Raw genomic sequence first — 11391 nt, 5'->3', positions numbered from 1 at the left:
ATAAAACAATGAGCACCCAAATCTCAACAGCTGTTTTTCCATTACCTCTTTACAGGATAATTAGCATAAAAGATAAAAATTTGTTTGCACAATCTTGCGTTACTAAAACAGTATCATCACTAGCACGAACTTATTTATGTATCGATGCCACAGCTGTTTAATAAAAGTACTCGATGCATTCGAGACAGAAATATCGATGTGGGCGACACATTATTGCTATCGAAATTGTAGAGAGCGACGAAGAAGTAGCTCCGGTAAAATTGATAAAAAGAGTTGTTCGACCGCGAAATAATTCTTAGAAATTATTGAATTGCATTCATTAAATACCTCGAAGTACGGTTGCGTCATTAACGATAAACGAAAGGTGTTGAAAAAAAAAACAAACGTCTGTACCCAGTGATTTTCGACTGCCCAACATAATATATATAGATATATAAGTATATATATACATACATACGAACAGATGTACACATAATGTACACTTAAAGTAATATTATTACAGTGAACGAGTGTTAAGTGCAAATATAGTGTGTGGCAGGCGCCTGAAAAAGATTGGAATATTGTTCGGAGTTCAGTGAAGAAAGTGCATTTTTATATGGTCGCTTCTGCTGCTGCACAAAGGGCTGGGGCCGTTGGCTGCTGCTAGGAGTTGCCGTCGTCATCGCAGTCGCCGTCGCAGTCGCCAAAAACTTTCGTCGTCTCCGGTAGGTACACACAAAATATACTGCTGCTCCTGTTTAGCTCCTGTTTCTTGTCTCGCTCTCACACGTTCGCGTTCTCCGTCTCCATCTCTCTCTATCTCTGTCCTTTTTGCTCTCTCTCTCTCTCTCTCTTAAAAGTGCTCGTATTTGTTATGTTTGGTTTCACTGCTCTCAGCATTTCCATATTTATCGATTAACAGTGCCGTTTCGATGTACACCGAACGGTACATTTCCCAGGATAACACACAAATATAGGTGTTTAGAAAAGGAAGCGAAATTTGCGTATCTGTCTATGCTCTCTTGCACTTTCACAGTTGCTCTCTTGCGGTCGCGTCGCTCTGGCTGCGTGCGCGACAGCAACCCCCATTCGACCTACCCATGCTCTCTCTCTCCTTCTTATTTAGTCTCGCTCTAGCATTTCTCATTGAGCACAATCCTTTTTATGCAACGCCTGCTCGTTCATGTTTTCTTTCCGTATAAGCAGGCTTCTTTTGCAGTTTTTGGTTACCAGGGTCGTTCGTCGCCATGCACACCGCCCGTAGCTATATATGTGTCAGCAATCTGTTTTCGCCTCAGTCCAACCCCCAACCCCAAGCCCTTATGCACCCAAACAACCACCGCCCGAACTCTAGATGCGCAGTTCACTTCGGGGCACAATTCAACCCACGACCCAAAATCCACATGTCACACAGGTTTCTCTTCTCGCTCAGCTTCAATTCTAAAATCCAGAACTCTAGCGACAACAACAACAACAGCTGCGCAAAATAACTAAATCAACTCGAACGTACTGAATGGAGTTCCGTTCTTCTTTTCTAACAGTGTTGCCGGCATAAGCTATAAAAGGCTAAATTTATATATGTAAATGTCTGGAAAATAGCTAAACTCTTATCTTAAATCTATGGACAAAAATTGTGAATTTGGCGAGTTCTTAAACGAAAGGTCTGTAGTCTTTGTTATGCAAAACAGCTAGCGGATAAAAATAGTCCCAATTTAGTCATAAAAATTCTAGAAACAATAGCTGAGACACTAAATTCGAACTATGAATGACGAGCTAACGAGAGCTTTCACTCAGAGTTTAGTTAGAATTTAATCAGCTTTCCAGCAACTCAACTTTTTAATGAGAAGAATTATGCGACAATTAAATTATCAACATTGTTACACAAAAAGAAAGGGAAATAGTTAATCAGTTTCTAGCTAAAATTATCTAACATTTTAGCTGCACTCTCTGAGAGGAAGACCGTGGGTCTCTCGTTCCATAAACAGCTATATAGCTATTACGTAGCTAAAGTGTCAGCGCTGTCCCACAGTGGCCATGCCCACATAATATACGAGCACATAGAGACGGAGATGCATATGCATCTAAATATACTTATATGTTTACAGTTTTATGCCCGAGCTGGCTGCGTCTGCGGCTGCCCTTTTGCCTTTGATAAGGCTGCGTCCTATCCCCACATCAATTTTTCTTGTCGATTTTGAGTGCATTTCGGTGGCCCATTTTCAGTGATTTAAGAGTTTTGACGCCCCTAAAAACTCTTGAATAGATTCTGAATGAAAAGAAGACATCATAAAGAATTGTTTACTCTGCTTTCAATTAGTTTCAATAATTGTGTATGAGTGTTTCTTGATATGGTTGTTGCGTCTCCAATCCGTTGAACGGAACGAGCACTTCCTATCTGTGAACCGTTGCCGAAACAACTTTCCGCCTCATAAACCCGTCGAGCACGTGCAACTCTTTCAATTTTCTCTTTGACGAACTGTCTCCGACAATCGTGCGCCGTCAAGACAAAGGCGCTACCTTGGCAATGTCTAAGCCCCAAACAGCAACAGCAACAACAATAACAACAACGCATACAACAAATGCGACAAAATAGATCGAAGCAGCAGCGACCGAGCTTAGTTCAATGGCCATAAAAAGTAAACCCATCCAAGCATTTCAATGTTTTAGCTCTGCTGGTGGCCTTGCGCTAGAGCAGCGCAGCACGAAGGCACGTTTACTAGCATAAAATGTAAATTTCATATAGATTGCATAGAAAACAAACAAATACAAGCAGCAAAGTGACTGGTAAGATTTGCCAGTCACTTATCTGCATTGTAAATACATAGTTTTACAAACGTACTAATAAATCACCAACAAACCATCTCAGCTTATCTGCATTGTAAATATTAACAATGTGAATAAAAAGAGTGTATAATCAAATTCTATATATAAATATTATTGGTAGCTTCCCACATGTTTTATCAGCCCATTTATACGTATTATTGGTAACTTCCACTTGCTCGCTTATTCAGGCTATTTGTGTTGCTTATCTAGAACAATCGGAAGTTTATTAATCATGAAAATAATCAGCCATTGTTATAGTAATTTGTAGTTCACTTATACTTAGATGATCGACATTTAAATTGAGTGTTTTGTCCAAGTAATATCTCGTTACATTTTTTTAAAGGCCCTGGTAAATGTATTCCCATGACAGCACTATCATCCGCTGTACAATGAACATGAGAAAACGAAACGAGTCTTGCGCAAATATGAATGACTATGAAGTGATTCTTTCGCTGTGCTCAGCTTTCTCTCAAAAGCGAAATGAATACCCCAAATAGGCGGAAACGCTCTGACAATGATACGAAAGATAGAATCACATTCTGTCCAAAAAAATAAAAATAAAAATAACAATGAGAAGAGATAGAAATAGAAACAAAAATAATAAATGGCTTTCGCCTTCACTCTCGACGCACAACGATTTTCCTTATCGCTGATGACAACACTTTTTCATAGGAACCAAATGCTTGTTGGCGAAGGCGTTGGTCGACACGCTAATTAAGCTGCTGCACTGCTCGACCTTCAACCCGCATTGTTGGCCAACTGTCAAGCTGTGGCCAAAAGTGTGAAACCACAGAAAAGACAAAATAAAAATCAAATGTCCAGAGCTTTTTTATTGTTTCTGGGTCGCATAATTATTGATCTTTAATAATTTTTGTTTGGCCTCCGGCTGTTGACATTGACTTTGGTTACGCTTTTGGCCAACAACCTCACACAGTTGGCTTCGCAATATGAAAACTGTCGATTATCTCGTGCCACTTTACACATCTACCACCTATGTACCTGGTGGGCATTACGTAAACAGCAAATGCCTCATGTATGTCTCACAGTATTCTTTACCTTATTCATTTACACGCTACCAAAAGGGTATTCTCAAATTGTTATTCAATCTGTGTAGGGTAATACATGTAGGCATATATGAGTTGCCTTTATATTCAGCCTATAAATATAATTCTTGAGATATCTCTTGATATATGTATATGATAAGATTTAGGTAGATATGAAGACTTTCTGTCTGCCTGCTTATATGATAACTAGTCTTTCAGTTCTGAACTTATTTTCAGCTTATATGATTACTAGAGTTTCCATCTTAAAGCTAACTTACAGGAATAGTAGGACGTCTGTTTTATCATAAGTTTTCACATAATATCGTCATTTGTCTTTGTTGCTTGTTAGAATATTTTTATGTTATTTATATAAATGACATAATTGCTCTGTACTTATAAGACATTTTTCTACTAAAAATATCAAGAAACACTTTAAAATATATTATTTTACAACTATCTCCTACATCGCAGGATATTTGCTCAGAACTCCATAAGACTCTAAGTGTTGGCAATATCAGCTAGATCTCCCAGAGACATCTTCACTTAAATTATTAAAGAATCATATCGGACCTCTTTTATGTATGGAAGAGTATTTCAACTTCTTAAATTCCCTGCTAGCTGTTGATTATTGCTATTTGTTTTTTTTTTCCTTCTCCCCTTCTGGTCTGTCCTACTTGTCCGGCCATAGGTGGGTTGGTCTCAGCTTAGTTGGTTTGTCTTTTTGTTAAGTACGAGTCAACCCAATCCCATTCCAATCCAATTCCATTTCCAATACCTGTTCGTGACTCATCGAGCGCTTTGGTCGTTTGGGCCAGCCCCAGTGCGAGACTCAATCACAGTTACGTTTCATTTTGAATAGCTTGGTTATATTATTCCCTCTCCCTCTCTCACTCCCTTTCTTTCTCTGTCTCAGTCTGTCTGTATTAATGCTTCTGTGGATGCTGTTGCACGTAGTGACCCGAACTCTGTGCCACTCAGCGGCGCATTGCCAAATCAATTGAAAATTCATCAATTAAAATCAAGTGGTTTCTCCTTCTCCATCTCGTTTTTATACACTAGCTGAAACTCGGGAGGCAGGCTTGCCTTAATTTTGTCACGAACTGTGTAAGGCAAGCACTCAAGGAGATGTCTTAGATGGGTTTTATTATATTGTAGACGTGATCAGCACGATGCTCAGTGCTTGCCTCGACCTATGTGAACTAAGCGCTAAATGAAGCTATTTAGCTAAGAGTTAGTAGATCTGTGTTTATTATGGCAAATAAATCGAATTAATATGATGAGCCATTTTTATGGTAACCTGTATTAAATTATATCACATAGTTGCCTTAGAAATTGTTGCTGGAAAGTTGAAGTGTAAGGAAAATTTAGTAACCAAATTTTTTTCAAAACAATTATTAAACAATTATTTCTGATTTCATTTAGTAATAGTTTCAAAGTTGAAATACGTGTTTTCTTTAAGTTTAATTGAAATTTAGAAATATATATTTTTTATATTTATAAAGAATATATATACAATCTTTTTATATATTTTTTATCAAATTGAAAAAAATACTTTAAATTAATATTTTATTTAAAAAATCCGTCGATTATCTTGAAATTTTCTGCTGCTAGAGTATTTTAACTTCATCTTGAACTTCTCGAAAATGTTCTCTCTCGCTCTGAGTTGATATTTCTTATATTGAATTCAATTCAATTACGAGTTTTCAAATCTGAGTCTTGCTCCATTTGAGTTGGGGGCAACTTTCACTTGGCGTCTATTACTCGCTTGGCCACATTGCGGTCAGTCTACAGTTGCACTCGGCTGCAAGCTAAAAAAACATACCATCATCATTGCCATTGCCATCATCATCATCATCATAATCCCTAACACATTCATCAGCTCACATATCCTAGCTCGAAGGCCCGTTTGTTTATTCCCTTTCATATGTAAATTTCACTTTATGCTCAAATTTTGTTTTACGCTTAGCTTTTTTGTATACATACATATATACATATGCATAGGTATACATATGTATGTAAATGTATATTTAAATATTTTAAAGTATTTTAAGCACTAGTTTTAACTGCTTTCACGCAAATGCTTTTTTTCCTAATACACACATACACTCGCGCGCACACACACACACACACTCATGCGTACATATATACATACACAACGCTTTAATTTCATCTTGTTTACATTGTTTTCTTCTTCTTCCTTTTACGTTTTCTCTTTCACATCTTTGTGTTTGCATTTCGCCGCATTCGTAACGTTTAATTTGCTGCTAAAAACAACAACAACTACAATAAAAACAACAACAGCAGAAATATGCGTTGGCTGAGGAAGAAGGCAACATGCAGCAACAGCAACAACAACACCAACAACAACAGCAACCACAACAACACACAGCTTAACACGAACAACAACAACAACATCAAATACTCACCATAATAGCAACAGCATCAACAAACAACATAATCATCTTCATCTTCATTATCAACAACAACAACAAACAATTGCTGCCAATCTGCAACTTGCAACTTACAACCAGCACCGTGCAACCTGCTGCTATTTCCTGTTGTTTGTTGTTTGTCAATTGCCAAAAAAAAAACAAAAATTTTATCTTCGAAGCAGCATTTGGAGCCAGCCCATTGTGCCCCGTCGCGCTTCTCAAGCTGATTGAGGAGCCCACAGTGGAATGTTGGAATACCCACAGCGATTCGCGCGCAACATCCCCAATTCCTCTGGCAACGCACCGCCACAGCTGCCGCAGCATCAGAACTATCAGAGCTGTCGCCAATTGGCACCGAACTCACCTGCTCATCACCAGCGTCACTCTTCGCTGTCCCAGCAGCAACAACAACTGCAACAGCAACTGCAACAGCAGCAGCAGCAGCAGCTCTCGCTGCAGCATCATCGCACTCTGTCGACCGCCTCCAGCTGCAGTGCCCAGCACAAAAGTGTGACCTTTGGCCAGCCAGCGAGCAGCGGCTGCCCGGTGCCGATCGACTACAGCAACGGGGGCAGCAGCAGCGGTAACTCCAGTTGCAGCAACGCTGGACCACAATCAATGGCGGGCAACATGAAGCACGGTAAGCAAACGATTTATCATAATCATAATATACCATAGGGGTAAACATAGAGCAAAGAAGAAGATTGATTTTTATATATATCGAGCAAATGGATCTCTAGATAAAACATTGAAAGTTTTATTGCAACTTCAATGACAATTGTAGAATATAGATGGAAATAGAGAAGATTAAAATAGAATAGATTCGAGTTGAATATTATATATGTAGAATATGGATACATTAAAGTTATATATGAACTCCTGCTACAGATAGTTATGGTAGAAATTTGTTGATATTACACAAATCGTCTTAATTAAATTTAGAAATATTCTTAAAGTCCTTATCGATTAGTATCAAAATTTAAACAAAGCCTTCCACTTTAATATTATACAGAATTACAGAAGAACTCACCTAATTGGCATCTTGGAATATTTAGATTTTAGGTTATCTGTATACAATTATGTCTATTAATCGTTGTATTAAACAGTTAAAATATCAAATATGTTGTTTTTTTTTTTTTTCAATATATATTGTCATACATAATATCATATATGTAAGAATTTAATTTGGTATAAAAGCCATAAAACGATTCCTTGAGAAATGTGGATTTCTCAGAAGTATATATGAAACAGACTTTTCAAATCAAATGTTAACATTGCACACCTATACAAATCGATATATATCGATATCACATCTTTAAATAACGTCTAACTTAAATCTGTTCTTTTTTTGAGTAATTCCAGGCAAATCTCAGGAAGACGTTTGCTACGTAGTAGCCAAATATGATTATGCAGCCCAGGGCGCTCAGGAGCTGGATTTGCGGAAGAACGAGCGCTATTTGCTGCTGGATGACTCCAAGCACTGGTGGCGCGTCCAAAACAGTCGCAATCAGTCCGGCTATGTGCCCAGCAACTATGTGAAGAAGGAGAAGCCCTCGCTCTTCGACAGGTGCGTGTGTTGTCCAACGTATGAACCTCCACTGTGTATACCATTATGAAAAAAAAAAAACTCACTAAAAACTAAAAATTTAAGTATTCTTTTTATTCTGATTTCAGCAGAAATAAGCTACTAAAAAAATATGTCGAGTTTGTTTTCTACTCCAAATATTTTGCTTTCTTTTTGAAATTAGTTCTCCAACTGCTTTTCGGCTTTTGTATTGTATAAGAAATTCATTTATAGCTTAATTTGTATTTACATAAATACTTTTTGGTTGTTCCTAGTAGAAAGTCTTCTTAATATCTGTTCCTTCCTTCCACCCGCACGAACCACACCCACACACAAAAACTAAAACCCCGTCTGGTTGCCCCTCCACTGGAGCCCCCAAATTAGGTCTAAGCCAATAACTCTTTAATCTAAAAATACAAAAATAACCCCTCCGATTATAAAACCCAGTAAAATTTGGCTGCTAAGCCAACTAGTCAATATTATATTAATGTTTACTATTTCACAATTATCTTTTTTTCTTTTGTAGCATCAAGAAGAAGGTGAAAAAGGGCTCTGGTTCAAAGACGCTGCCCAATTGCTCGCCCTCACGCCAAATCGAGAGTCCAACCATGTCGCGACGCTTGCCGCCCGATCCGGCCGAGGCCATTGGCACCGCCATTGTCAAATACAACTATCAGGCGCAGCAGCCGGACGAGCTATCCCTGACCAAGGGCACACGCATACTCATACTGGAGAAGTCGAACGATGGCTGGTGGCGTGGCCAGAGCGGCAATGCGGTTGGCTGGTTCCCCAGCAATTACACAACCGAAGATTGTGATAACGATGGCGAAATACACACCTATGCCATGGCGGAGAACGTGCTGGATATTGTGGTAGGTGTCAATATCGAATGCCAAGCTATCCTCATCTCAATCTGTCTTTATCTTGCTTGCAGGTGGCGCTCTATAGCTTCACATCGAACAATGATCAGGAGCTGTCGTTTGAGAAGGGCGATCGCCTTGAGATTGTCGATCGGCCCGCCTCCGATCCGGACTGGTATAAGGCACGCAATAATCAGGGTCAAGTCGGTTTAGTTCCACGCAATTATCTACAAGAGTTGAACGACTACTTGGCCACGCCCTATCGCAATACCAGCGGCAATGCTGGCAATGGCAATGCCACCGGCAGCAACGGTGCCAACACCACCGGCAACGGCGGTGACTCCATGGAGCGACGCAACGACTGCAACAACAAACCGACACAGCCCAGCCAGCCCATCGAGCGACCCAATTTAGCTGGCAAATCCTGGTACTATGGGGCCATCACGCGCAGCCAGTGCGACACAGTCCTCAATGGCCATGGCCACGATGGCGATTTCCTCATCAGAGACAGTGAGACTAATGTGAGTGAATGAATGGACTGTGATGCCAGGAGAGTTAAATTAACGGGGGTATAGGCAGCATATCGACTTGTTAATGTTCTCCTGGAATCACCCATACACCTATGTATTAAGAGAGGAAACGTTATTCATAATATTATTTGCTTACAGATGGGTGATTACTCGGTTTCCCTGAAGGCGCCCGGCCGCAACAAACACTTCCGCGTGCACGTGGAGCAGAACATGTATTGCATTGGACAGCGCAAGTTTCATTCGCTGGACCAGCTGGTCGATCACTACCAAAGAGCGCCCATCTATACGAACAAGCAGGGCGAGAAGCTGTATCTGGTGCGACCGCTGCCAAAGGCCAATGGCACGTAAAGAGGGAAACAAACAAACAAACAGAAAAACAAAAACTCAACATAGATCATCTAATATATTACTCGTAATATAACTAAACAAAAAATACACAACATAATACAACTTCAATGATATAGTACATACGTATTAACATGGCATAGAACATAACAAAAAAAATGTATGCAGCGCGCTGTCCAAATCCTTTCTTCAGTTTTGTATGCTTCGCGATAAGGAGAGAGGGCGAGAGTATCTATATGTATATAAATCGGTTGATTCATGTTCGCTGATTCATGTTCGAATGCGTAATAGACAAACACACAGACTTTTTGTACTTTTATAAAATTTATATATATCTAAATTAATTAATGCATAATTCGGCTAGCTTTGATTAATAACTATTTTGTTAACGTTAGTTCGCTTCCTTTTCTTTGTGAACTATGGAGAAAGATGAAAGCAAGCGCATAAGAAATATAAAAGAAAGAACCAAAGGCTTCTTTTTCTCTCGAAACACTCAATTCTAGATGTCAACATGCATTACATTTACATACTCTATATATATGTATAAATACATAATATACGATATTTAAACATTGTAGCCAAGTATTGTGTACACAGCAAAGCGCTTTTAAAAACTGACTTAAGATATGTAGCCGTATGTCTGTCTGTCTGTGTGTGTGAGTGCGTGCGTGTATGTGTATGAGTGTTTGGATATATGGCGCAAGAAGAAATTCACTTTGTGCGCTCACAATCGAATCCACATAAATGAATATACAGCCAATCATACCAATATCTTATCGAGTATGTAAATATGTAGGCAGAACGCTTACCAACAATCCAACAAAATATGTCAAAAGCTGCTTAAAGAATAACCCAAGAAGATGGAAAAACACAAATTGTGAAAACTTAATTAGTTCGCTAATTTGCTAATAAGATAAGATGCTTCATGACTTCAACTACACACACATCCACAGTCACTTTTGTATTGAACATTTTTTTTATCATCATCTAAAGATAATGGTATATATTATACATACGGAATATCCACAATAATAATATCCAAATACAAATTGTTCTAGCCGCATAATTATAAACATAAACAACATCGTACGAAACACACATACTTAAGTGGAGCCTCCCCCCTATTATACATAATTAAATAATATATGATACGCATATAAGCCATACTGTACAGTTGATGATGCAATGCCTAACCTAAGCACACTTTCGTATATATACATACTTTCTATTTATAGTTTAATCTTTCTATCATTAGTTGTATTATTATTATATATTTATAAAGAAGTAGAAGCAGCGATTCCAGCTTTAATTTTGTTTTTAAATATTACATTTTGTTTGCCGTTTTTTTTTAATTTTATATATTATTGATTTGTTTTTGATTTAGCCTAAGATTTGTGAGAAGAGAATATCAATCTGATAGATGGACCGATGGAACAGAACGGTTAGAGCTAGTTGCTTTAGTAAAAGGCGCTGAGTGGTTTAACCATATGGTTAAGAGGACTTTCGACTTTATTTCATATGCGAATTTTATAACAAAAAAAAAAAAAAAAATATATATATATATATATATAAACATATAAATATAAAGATTAAATAATTTATAGTAATTTCAAACAATTGCTAAAAACACAACTAGTACTAAAAAAATGAAAGAACAAACTAGAAATTATACCGAAACGGAAATGAATAAAAATACATCAAATAAATTATAATCTCTGAGTTTTCTTGGCTTTAAAAGGTTTCTGATGTGTGCGTCCATAGGTACTTAAATGCAAGACCAAGGTGAATTACCAAGAACCACGTCACAACCACGAT

The 11391-nt window shown here is 38.1% G+C and overlaps 1 protein-coding gene across 5 annotated transcripts; it reads left to right on the top strand.

The window, feature by feature from the left end:
* Window positions 1-204: 204 nt before the first annotated feature.
* LOC6577664 (cytoplasmic protein NCK1) lies at window positions 205-10439 on the top strand. Of its 5 annotated transcripts, none has more exons than XM_032728733.2 (6): window positions 205-704; window positions 6460-6917; window positions 7631-7844; window positions 8368-8713; window positions 8776-9222; window positions 9370-10439. In XM_032728733.2, the coding sequence occupies exons 2-6, from the start codon at window positions 6524-6526 to the stop codon at window positions 9577-9579; spliced, it is 1611 nt and encodes a 536-aa protein (XP_032584624.2). In that variant the 5' UTR covers window positions 205-704; window positions 6460-6523; the 3' UTR covers window positions 9580-10439. The 5 variants fall into 5 exon arrangements, with proteins under 5 accessions (XP_032584624.2, XP_032584628.1, XP_032584625.2 ...); XM_032728734.2 differs by lacking the exon at window positions 205-704 and adding an exon at window positions 5470-5624; XM_032728732.2 differs by lacking the exon at window positions 205-704 and having other exon boundaries at window positions 6313-6917.
* Window positions 10440-11391: the final 952 nt, after the last annotated feature.

Source organism: Drosophila mojavensis, unplaced genomic scaffold (genome assembly GCF_018153725.1).
Source record: "Drosophila mojavensis isolate 15081-1352.22 unplaced genomic scaffold, ASM1815372v1 contig_36, whole genome shotgun sequence".
NCBI classification, from domain to species: domain Eukaryota; kingdom Metazoa; phylum Arthropoda; class Insecta; order Diptera; family Drosophilidae; genus Drosophila; species Drosophila mojavensis.
Note: the sequence above shows the minus strand (reverse complement) of the source record. Positions and strands in the feature narration are given on the sequence as shown.